Source organism: Gigantopelta aegis, chromosome 6, assembly GCF_016097555.1.
Source record: "Gigantopelta aegis isolate Gae_Host chromosome 6, Gae_host_genome, whole genome shotgun sequence".
Lineage (NCBI taxonomy): Eukaryota > Metazoa > Mollusca > Gastropoda > Neomphalida > Peltospiridae > Gigantopelta > Gigantopelta aegis.
In genome coordinates, this window is record NC_054704.1 from 24,424,382 (window position 1) to 24,436,729 (window position 12,348).

The following is a 12,348-nucleotide window of genomic DNA, read 5'->3' on the forward strand; positions in this document are numbered from 1 at the left end:
TGTTATCTACCAGTTTTATACATATATTCACAATCAAGATGTGTTGTTTTAACAATGGTTTTATGAATAAATTAACATTGTTTGTTTACAAACATACCGCAACACTTGTTTCAAGACGAAATGTAACGTAAATAACGTGCACAGACTTTTATGCCGCGCAGACTAAAGTGACAAGAGTGATAACATATGGCAGCCCATTTGAAAGCAGTACACGTTTGAAATGTTTCTCTCTCTCTCTCTCTCTCTCTCTCTCTCTCTCTCTCTCTCTCTCTCTCTCTCTCTCTCTCTCTCTCTCTCTCTCTCTCTCTCTCTCTCTCTCTCAGTATGCGTTACAGTACCTCCGCTTGTTGCAGTATGCGTTACAGTGCCGCCGCTTGTTGCAGTATGCCTTACAGTGCCTCCGCTTGTTGCAATATGCGTCACAGTGCCTTCGCTTGTTGCAGTATGCGTCACAATGCCCCCGCTTGTTGCAGTATGCGTCACAGTGCCTCCGCTTGTTGCAGTATGCGTCACAGTGCCTCCGCTTGTTGCAGTATGCGTTACAGTGCCTCCGCTTGTTGCAGTATGCGTCACAATGCCCCCGCTTGTTGCAGTATGCGTCACAGTGCCTCCGCTTGTTGCAGTGTACGTTACAGGGCCCCCGCTTGTTGCAGTGTACGTTACAGTGACCCCGCTTGTTGCAGTATGCGTTACAGTGCTCCCGCTTGTTGCAGTATGCGTCACAATGCCCCCGCTTGTTGCAGTATGCGTTACAGTGCCTCCGCTTGTTGCAGTGTACGTTACAGGGCCCCCGCTTGTTGCAGTGTACGTTACGGTGACCCCGCTTGTTGCAGTATGTGTTACAGTGACCCCGCTTGTTGCAGTATGCGTTACAGTGCCCCCGCTTGTTGCAGTATGCGTCACAATGCCCCCGCTTGTTGCAGTATGCGTCACAGTGCCTCCGCTTGTTGCAGTGTACGTTACAGGACCCCCGCTTGTTGCAGTGTACGTTACAGTGACCCCGCTTGTTGCAGTGTACGTTACAGTGACCCCGCTTGTTGCAGTATGTGTTACAGTGCCCCCGCTTGTTGCAGTATGCGTCACAGTGCCTCCGCTTGTTGCAGTGTACGTTACAGGGCCCCCGCTTGTTGCAGTGTACGTTACGGTGACCCCGCTTGTTGCAGTATGTGTTACAGTGACCCCGCTTGTTGCAGTATGCGTTACAGTGCCCCCGCTTGTTGCAGTATGCGTCACAGTGCCCCCGCTTGTTGCAGTATGCGTCACAGTGCCTCCGCTTGTTGCAGTGTACGTTACAGGACCCCCGCTTGTTGCAGTGTACGTTACAGTGACCCCGCTTGTTGCAGTGTACGTTACAGTGACCCCGCTTGTTGCAGTATGTGTTACAGTGCCTCCGCTTGTTGCAGTATGCGTTACAGTGCCCCCGCTTGTTGCAGTATGCGTCACAATGCCCCCGCTTGTTGCAGTATGCGTCACAGTGCCTCCGCTTGTTGCAGTGTACGTTACAGGGCCCCCGCTTGTTGCAGTGTACGTTACAGTGACCCCGCTTTTTGCAGTATGTGTTACAGTGACCCCGCTTGTTGCAGTATGCGTTACAGTGCCCCCGCTTGTTGCAGTATGCGTCACAATGCCCCCGCTTGTTGCAGTATGCGTCACAGTGCCTCCGCTTGTTGTAGTGTACGTTACAGGGCCCCCGCTTGTTGCAGTGTACGTTACAGTGACCCCGCTTGTTGCAGTGTACGTTACAGTGACCCCGCGTGTTGCAGTATGTGTCACAGTGTCCCCGCTTGTTGCAGTGTACGTTACAGTGCCCCCGCAAGTTGCAGCATGCGTTACAGTGCCCCCGCTTGTTGCAGTATGCGCCACAGTGCCTCCGCTTGTTGTAGTATGCGTTACAGTGACCACCGCTTGTTGCAGTATGCGTCACAGTGCCTCAGCCTGTTGCAGTGTACGTTACAGTGCCGCCGCTTGTTGCAATGCATGTTACAGTGCCCCCGCTTGTTGCAGTGTACGTCACAGTGCCTCCGCTTGTTACAGTGTACGTCACCGTGCCTCCGCTTGTTGCAGTGTACGTTACAGTGCCCCCGCTTGTTGCAGTGCACGTTACAGTGACCCCGCGTGTTGCAGTGTACGTTACAGTGACCCCGCGTGTTGCAGTATGCATCACAGTACCTCCGCTTGTTGCAATGTACGTTACAGCGCCCTCGCAAGTTGCAGTATGTGTTACAGTGACGCCGCTTGTTGCAGTATGCGTTACGGTGACGCCGCTTGTTGCAGTATGCGTTACGGTGACCCCGCTTGTTGCAGTATTCGTCACAGTGCCCCCGCTTGTTGCACTATGCGTCACAGTGCCTCCGCTTGTTGCAGTGTACGTTACAGTGCCCTTGCTTGTTGCAGTGTACGTTGCAGTGACCCCGCTTGTTGCAGTGTACGTTACAGTGACCCCGCGTGTTGCGGTGTACGTTACAGTGACCCCGCTTGTTGTAGTGTACGTTACAGTGACCCCGCTTGTTGCAGTGTACCTTACAGTGCCCCCGCAAGTTGCAGTTTGCGTTACAGTGACCCCGCTTGTTGCAGTGTACGTTACAGTGCCCCCGCAAGTTGCAGTATGCGTTACAGTGCCTCCGCTTGTTGCAGTGTGCGTTACAATGTCCCCGCTTGTTGCAGTATGCGTTACAGTGCCCCGCTTATTGCAGTGTATGTTACAGTTCCCCGCTTGTTGCAGTATGCGTTACAGTTCCCCGCTTGTTGCAGTATGCGTTACAGTGCCCCTGCTATTGGAGTGTATGTTACCGTGACCTCGCTTATTGCAGTTAACTTTACAGTGACTGAGATCCATCTTGTATAGACTGACACGTGGTAATTGGGTCTTTATTGGATATCAAGATTCAGTAAGTGTACTGCACAGAGCGTCAATCGGGATTTCTACGAATCTCAAATGCGCGATAGAGCGATAGATAGAAAATGAATTAAAACTGTTCCACTTGTCTCCGATTGACGTCAGTACAAAGTTACTAACACAGAGAGAATGAATGGTTGAACACCGCATTACGTTGTTCATTAGCAGCTACCGTGTGTCAGGCGGGGTGGCCAGGGCAATACGCATGCTGTCTCTCAGAAAATTCGAAAAGTTTTCTGGTCTTACCAGATACCCTATATTAAGCGGCCTTGGTGTTTTTTTCTCTTTCTAATCAGCTCTTCGTTATGTTTGGTTAGGTACGGCCCTCACAATGTAAAAATCCGCGGTTCCATCAAACAGCAAAAAGTCTGACTTTTTTGTTTGTTTTGGTTTTTGTTTTCGTTTGGGTTTTTTGTGTGTGTTGTTGTTGTTGTTATTGTTGTTGTTGTTATTGTTTTATTGGTTTGTTTATTTGTTTCTTTGTTTGTTGCTGGTTTTCTTTTTTTCCATTGAGAATAATTGCTTAGTACGAGTGTCAGTTAATGAAGTTCGACCATAAGACTTTTTACATATCAAAAATCCACAATCCAGCATGGAGATTGATCCCATTTGCACAGCATTGAAGGGGATGGAGGTGGTGTGGGTAGGTACGAAAAGCAGAAGGCATATATGGTTTTATGTTTCTCAACAGCAAGCTAATTCATTCTTGTTTTAAAATGTGGCTGAATAGTAAAGCTATTTGTGTTTTAAGACTACTCACACTCTACAAGCTATGATAGAAACGAAGCGACTAGTACAATTCTGATCTCCTAAGACTAATTCAAAGTTCTCGACAACCAAATTACATACTAGTGATCGTTGACCAAAATGGAATCTTGAGATCTCACTTTAAAGGGACATTCCTGAGTTTGCTGCATTGTAAGATGTTTCCGACTAATAAAATATTTCTACGATTAAACTTACATATTAAATATATTTTCTGGTTTAGAATATCAGTGTATGTATGTTCAATATGTCTCTGATCGTCTTGTAAGAATCCCAAACTGGATTTGGTCTTCAAATAATTTCGTACGTACGAAATAAAAAGCAATTTTAGGAAATAAAATAAAATTTAACTTAGTACAAATATTAGAACGATCAGAAACACGTTTAATATACAGCCACTAATATTTTATGCAGAAAAAGATAGTGTATTTGATATGTAATTACAGTCGTTAAAAAGTATTTTTTAGTCGATCACATCTTAAAATCCTTTTAAATGAACAATTGTGCTACATTGCTACTAATGTAAAATACAAACACAACTAGTGTTTTAATAAATCGTTTATTTTTGCCATCATCTGGATCATCAACTGCCTTGTCTTGCTACAACATGTAAACCATGAAGACCATGTAAAACAAAAAAAACTAAAATAAAAGATAAACAAACAAACACATTATTTAACACGAAAACATCATATCATTTTCGAGAGATAATTTGGCAAACAGTGAAATTTTACGAAAACACATTTTGACAGTGATTCGTGAGTGCATTTCATCACAACTACATGTATATTAATTCGAATGAGTTCCGTCTTGTGTTAGTTTTGTTTTAGTAAACTAGACTGGGAGTGGCAGTCCTCCTTGAGCAGTGCAGGAAGAATGCATTGTCCGGTAAAGATCTCCTTAGGAGTGGCTGTCCTCTTATATACGAGGCACTAGACAGAGATTCATGGAATCAACAACTATTTGTCAAATTCCCATTCGACTCGGCATTGTGCAGAGATACGGTCTTGTACATGGGTAAGGATTTTGTCGTTTAGATTTGTCTAGGTTAGGAACAGCGACTAAACGTTATTGAAGACGGAAGGAAGGAAATGTTTTATTTAACGACGCACTCAGCACATTTTATTTACGGTTATATGGCGTCAGACATGGTTAAGGAGCACACAGATATTGAGAGAGGAAACCCGCTGTCGTTACTTCAAGGGCTACTCTTTTCGATTAGCAGCAAGGGATCTTTTATATGCACCATCCTACAAGCAGGATAGTACATACCACGGCCTTTGTTACACCAGTTGTGGAGCACTGGCTGGAACGAGAAACAGCGAACGCTTTACCACTGGGCTACGTCCCGCCCCCCGTTATTGAAGAATGGTGTATTCTTAATGGTGAAAGTTTATTCTGTTTAACGACACCCCTAGAGCACATCGATTCATTAATCATCGGCTATTGGATGCCAAACATTCGTCAATTTTGACATGTAGTTTTGGAGAAGAAACCCTCTACATTTCCCCCATTAGTAACAAGGGATCTTTTATATGCACCATACCGCGGCCTTTGGTATACCAATCGTGGTGCACTGGCTCGAACGAGAAATAGCCCAATAGGTCCACCTAAACTGACCACACAACAGGCGAGCGCTTTACCACTGGACTACGTCCGGCCCCCACTGTTAATGATGAATTAAGACGTAATTAGAATACACGTGGATCAAACAACCTGCCTCCGCAGTATACATATTATTTTTATCGATTTGTTAAAACAAACGTCTTTGTCTTGAAAACATCCATTTTAAGAATCTCTATAAAGTTTAAAAGATGATAAAACTCGCCGTTTAGTCTGTATATCACAGACTTCTTCGAGAGTATGCAGGAAGCAGAAACCGGGCACGGTTATCGATTCGGCAAAAGAAAGAGAGAGAGCCAATTTATGACACCCACCTACACAAAGAGAAAAAAAAACTGTTTATTACACAAACTCAAACAGCGACTGAATGAAGCTACCTATCGTACAAATTCAAAATGTTTCCCCTGAGTGATTTTCACATGGTATTAAACTGTAGTTATCTTGGTCTGCGATTGATTGATCTGTTGTTACTTAATAAATAACACACCGAAGATCACAGTGTAAATAGTGTAAATATACTCTTCAAAAAAAGTAGGGGAACCTGAAATATTAATGTTAATATCAACTATTAGACCGAACATATGTTTTGTCCACAGACATCTTAGTAAAGAACGTTGAGGTCTGTTTATCAACACACCGAAACACATTCCATAGTTTGCACATGCATCACGCAGTTGCCCCGTACACGTGCTTGGGGTGTCATTCTCAATTTTGACAATTTCCAGGAAGGTCCATTAATTACTGTGGAAAATCTTTTTGTCAATCTTTTCCATTCTGTTGATTATACAGTTGTTGTTGTTTTGTTTTAAGCCATTTTTATTGTTTGAATTTGCGATTTACTGATAAAAAAACGTAAACTTTCAAATTTCACTTCTGACCCCAATCGTCCATCAAGATCTTTGGTGGTCATAAAACCTACTGTAATACTGAACTACCGGTTGTAATGTTTACACAACTAATTCACTATTATCATATAACCATTCCCTACAACTAATATACCTTACAATTTTGGCAACTGTAAATTGTTATTAGAGTTCCCCTACTTTTTTGAAGAATATAGGTTTCAGACCAGTAGGTACTGGGTTCGAATCCCAGTATAGAATCAAAAACCCTGGAAAGGAAACTGGGATGCAAGTTGATACCTACCAGCCTTAAGGGTGTATTTTCAAAGTTGCAATGCTATAATTCACTATTTGTGATACATACTTAGACATTAGTCAATCTCACATAATCTTTGTGTAATTATATCAAGAGTACCAGAATTCTAATATGGTGGTTTTCTCCAAAAACTTTGGCGATAAATATAACGTAAACAAAAAAATCTTCAACGCGTATCTGTTAAAATAACAGCAATTGTCTTTGGTAAATGTAGAGTTAAACAGTTAAATTTTTTTTTCTGTAACAACACCACTAGAGCACATTAATTAATTAATAATCGGCTATTGAATGTCAAACATTTGGTATTTCTGACTCGTAGTCATAGGAGGGAACCCGCTACATTTGTTCTAATGCAGCAATGGATCTTTTATATGCACTTTCCCACAGACAGGAAAGCACATATCACGGCCTTTGACCAGTTGTGGTGCACTGGATGGAACGAGAAAAACCCCATTCAGTTGAATGGATCCACCGAAGTGGTTCGATCCTGCGACGCAAGCACCTCAAGCGAGCACTCAAACGACTGAGCTAAATGACGCCCCCTCATTGTAGAGATGCAATTCAAATTCAAACAGTGATGGTACTTGTTAACCTGCAAGACACACTTATTAGAGTTTATAAAATTATAAATAGTTGTAAATGAAATTATTTCCATGTAATTTGCTATGGGCTTACACATAGTTGAACACTTTTAAAAAAATGTATGTTACAGTATAGGTAGGACTAAACCAAATAACTTCCGACTGGGTCAAAGTTCGAGGTGCACCCAACTTTTGATAGAAAAGTTAACATCACACGTTCTGTCATTGGTGATGAATTTGAGTGTATTGGTTGTAAAAAAAAAAGATAGTTTCATCTGGGCAAAAATTGTACGCAATTTTAGTTCATCTAGTACCACTGTGTCAAGTGGCCTTGTGCTTGAAAGATGTATGGGGTACCTGTGAAAAATAGGTACTCAAATTTTGTGCGGAACTAGGGTAATCATAGAAGTTACCGTTATCTCAGAAATTAGCAGCTTGACCCCCAATTTTTTTCTGATTCACTTCAAGTGTAAGGGGTGGTAGTATTTATATCTGTGGCGTTTATGTCGAGTTTATGTCGACTGATACGCTACAGGTAGGGTTTTTAGCCACATATGTTACTATTGTCGTCTGTGATATTTTATGTGGTAGTATACACCCATTAGGTAAGTTTGAGACTTTTAAAGCCCGTTGAATCTAATGACTAAACCATTCTGTTCGGCTCCGCAGCTGCACAAGTCCGTATTTTAAGTGCTGTCTGTGGAATTTGATGCTGACAAAACATCCCTATCTGCTTATCGACAGGACAAAGATTAAAGATTGTTTCGTTTAACTACACTACCAGAGCACATTGATTACTTAATAATCGGCTATTGAATGTGAAACATTTGGTAATGTTTGATACGTACTATTCAGAGGACACCCGTTTTGCAGCAAATGATATTTTATATGAACTTTCCTACAGAAAGGACAACACTTACCACAGTCTTTGATATACCAGTCTTGGGGCACTGGTTGGAACGGAACAAAAACCCAATCAGAGAATGGGTCCACTGAGGGGGTTCGATCCTACGACCCAATCAGCCCAGGTGAGCGCTCCACGGATTAATCTAGATCCTGTGCCATCTATCGAAAGAAAGAAAGAAATGTTTTATTTAACGACGCACTCAACACATTACATTGTATTTACGGTTATACGGCGTCAGACATATGGTTAAGGACCACACAGATATTGAGAGAGGAAACACGCTGTCGCCACTTCATGGGCTACTCTTTTCGATTAGCAGCAAGGTATCTTTTATATGCACCATCCCACAGACAGGGTAGTACATACCACGTGGTGCTCTGGCTGGAACGATCCATCTATCGATGACACGGAATAGCGTATTCAATAATGCGTGAATGAAAGCACAAAAATATAAACATTGACCACTTCCCAGCCTCCCCAAATAATAAGAAATTGTATTCTTTATAATTACGTCTCCTTTCTATCTAGCTGAGAAAACCATATAAACTATGTCATTGTTATAACACACGTCTTTTCATTTGCGTGGATTTTGACGCGGCGCGGGCGCGGTACTAAAAACGAATGCACAAAAAAAAAAAAATTCTGTGGTTATCAGTAGAAGGTATCAATTATAAAAAAAAACAGAACCCGGCTCAGATTTCATTTTTTTTTCACCCCCCCCCCACCCCTCCCCCCGATATTTTTGACTGGACACGGCCCTAATTATCACCAGGGACGTACTCTTGCGGGTAAAATGATTTTGGCATATCAAAGCATATTGCTTACCCACAAGTTGGAGCAGTAACCTTACTGCGAGAACATTGTGTAAGGTGTTACCAGATGAACAATTTAGTCATGAACACCTCACGAAAAAGGCCACGAATTGTGCACCTAGAAAACTACGTCGACCTTTGCGAACACGTGCCGGCCACATTTCGATATTTTCTTAGTAAACACGGGTTGATTATGTCCTTACGTTTTGAGACGATAATGATGCATAGCTGGAAGGATGTTCCCGTCTAAAACTCGAACTCAGTTCCTGTCAAGGTAATCACTTGTCTTTATTTATAACTGACCTAATTTTTCTATTAATATTATTAAAGGGACATTCCTGAGTTTGCTGCATTGTAAGATGTTTCCGACTAATACAATATTTCTACGATTAAACTTACATATTAAATATATTTTCTTGTTTGGAATATCAGTGTCTGTATAATCGATGTGTTTCTGGTCATCTCAATATTTGTAAGAAGCCCAAACTGGATTTTGTCTTTAAATAATTTCGTACGTACGAAAAAATAGTTTTTAGGAAATAAAATGAAATTTAACCTAGTACAAATATTAGAACCGTCAGAAACACGTTTAATATACAGTCACTAATATTTTATGCAGAAAAATATATTTGATATGTAATTACAATGGTTAAAAAGTCTCTGTTAGTCGATAACATCTTAAAAATTGCAGCAAATGCAAGAATGTCCCTTTAACTGATATACTTACAATTAAAGCTGCAATCTCGAGTATTTAATTTTAAAAAAATCATTTAAAGTACACAATCCATTTTTTTAATGTCGCTCGTCATTCTTCGATATCATTCGGCTATATTCGCTAACGCACGTCACATGCAAATCTACATGTATTATTTTACATTTTGAAGCCTGCCGCCATTCCATTGTTTTGTGTTAAAGTATTAAAAGCCATGGCAAAAGAGTTCTATGATCTATGAAAACAGCTGGCAATAACTGGTGATAGGTATAAAATAGCTGTGTTTGCATTTTGTATTAGTACTAGTAAATGATGTTATGATATGGCGAGATTTTCTCTTTAAGCATTGCGCAATGTGTTCGGTTGCGCAAGAAAAAACAACACGTGAACGTATAACAGCATAAATGATTCTAATGAGATTTGTAACCGAATCAAAGAAAAGCAATTACAAGTAATCATAATAAACGTTTTATCAACTGGAGCAATAAAAGTACTTTTAAGCTGAACCCGGATGTTGATAAGCACATACTGACGTAAAATGAATTTAATACCAGCATAACGCGCATAGAAAAATAAACAAACAGATATTAAAAATAAAATTAATTAAAAGTGTTATTACTGACAAGTTACAAATGCGATTATTTATATAATAAATAATAATAAGTTCATTTATATAGTGCTAAACTCCACACTAATGTATGCTCAATGACATGGTTAAAACAATAACATAGTAAAACAGTTGGTAGGATAACACTAAAATAACAAATAAATGAGTTATTATAAATGCTTAAGAGGGGGGGGGGGGGGGGGGGGGGGGCGGAGATAAAAAGTCAAACTGGATAATTAAAAGTACTGGATAAACAAATATCTTTTAAGAAGTTTTTTTAAACGATATAAAATCTGTGGCATTTTTAAGAGTGTCTGGCAGGTCATTCAATTTCTTCACAGCACTCACACTAAAGGAACGGGAGTCAAAAGACTTAAGCTTCCATCCTGGAACAGCCAGTGGGTTTTGCTGGCTAGAACGAAGATACCTAGATCGTTGATAGACCTGTAGGAGCTGACACAGATAAACAGAAGCAGTTCCATGGACTCACTGGGAACTGAAACTCTATTAACATGCCCGTGTCCACTAAAGGTTCAAGCACTCCATCCCGGACTTAGTCTCTGACTTCGACATTGGCCATCTCCAGGACGGAGAGGGATTATTTATATGTCGTAGATGGCTTTGAAAACCGTAGAACCTCTAGCAAAATTTTACAGCTTCAGCTTCCAAATAAAATCTACTTTAGACTAGCCCATCAAAACTTTGCGCCATTTATATCAAATTGTTTAGTTTTTTTTTTTTTTAATGTTATATATTATATTTATAGGCGCAGTATAAAATTAATTCCCCCTCCCTCCCCCATTTAATTTTTGGACTGCAATCAAAATTTCAGTACTATCCTGTCTGTGAGATGGCGCATATAAAAGATCCCTTGCTGCTAATCTAAAAGAGTAGCCCATGAAGTGGCGACAGCGTGTTTCCTCTCTCAATATCTGTGTGGTCCTTAACAATATGTCTGACGCTATATAACCATAAATAAAATGTGTTGAGTACGTCGTTAAATAAAACATTTCCTTTCTTCCTTCAGTCAACATTTCATAATTATCTATTAAGTAATTAAGTCTTGTCCCGAGTCAGGTCCCCGATCATATCGGAGGTCGGACTCGGGGTGGGCGTGTTGGAAACCCTAGTGAACATGAAAAACTAGTTACCTACCTACATACCTACCTATCAAAGGTGAGGGGGCGAATCTAGTTCAGTCGTTAAAGCGCTCACCTACGATGTTTGATCCGAATCCAATCGGTTGACCTATTCTTTTCTGATTGTTTTTCCCCGTCCCAGCCAGTGCCACACGACTGACATATCAAAAATCGTGGTATATAATGTTCTGTCTGTGTGTGAAACAAAACATCTTATCGTGAATTCCACCATGACGGAATTACAGTGAACACTGCTCTCCTATGATAACAATGGATTATCTGTCGTTTTTGTCGATCTCAAATTTGATGGGGATTACAAATGTGATAAAAAGACGCATTAAATTTTGTATAAACCTATGGCCGATAATTATTTGTAAAGGAGAGTTGTTTTATTCGGCATGTATTGAGATTGGGTGAAGACCACGTGTCACAAGACCAAATGTTTGACATGTAGTAATAGTGCAAGGCCACTGTCAAGGGAGTGCACTTTTAAAGCAAGCTGTTGCAGCGCACGACCGAACTGGGTACAGGTGCCGGCCTCGGCCGTCTCCTCCGTCCAGGACAGGGAAGGGGTAGGGTGGATTGGAGGTGGGGGGAAGGGACCGCCTGTACTGCAGGTACAAGGGAGCACCAGCAGTCCGACCGGGGCCGGTAACAGGCGGAGGGTGGTATGGTGCTATGGAATTTGAAATATATCGTAGGATTAAGCCAAAGAGAAATGGTGCGCATTGTTGTGAAAGAAGCTAGGCGCAATTTTGAACGGTCCGTCAAAAAGTAAAAGGGGAGCTACGTATAGTTTTGGAAGATTAGTGTGCCGAGAGTAGCTCGAGATTTTACTGACCTGCATGGGGCAATATAGGGTGATGGGTAACCCTTACACAGGTTCTCGCCATAATAACAGTAGTCCAGGAGCCCAGAGAGGTTTAATTAGCATTGCGAGTACAAAAGGCCTGAGGCCTGGAATATGTAGGTGTGGGCTGTGGGACCCCCAAACGGCCATTCTTAAGTGTCATCTCCTGTACCAATCCGAGGAGCCGCCCCTCAAAATACCCCAAATTTTAAGTTTAATTAGCATGGTTGAGTACACCAATCAAACCTACACCAAAATGTTCTCTGTTGATGTACTAATTAAGTTCCACCATTCTTAA

General features: G+C 41.3%; 1 protein-coding gene across 1 annotated transcript; it reads right to left on the bottom strand.

The window, feature by feature from the left end:
- Positions 1-319: 319 nt before the first annotated feature.
- LOC121374435 (NF-X1-type zinc finger protein NFXL1-like) lies at positions 320-10,543 on the bottom strand. The gene is made up of 2 exons (XM_041501536.1): positions 10,410-10,543; positions 320-1,904 (listed from the first exon to the last, which is right to left on the bottom strand). Exons 1-2 carry the CDS (start codon positions 10,541-10,543, stop codon positions 320-322), a joined length of 1,719 nt encoding a protein of 572 aa, XP_041357470.1.
- Between the last annotated feature and the right edge of the window lie 1,805 nt (positions 10,544-12,348).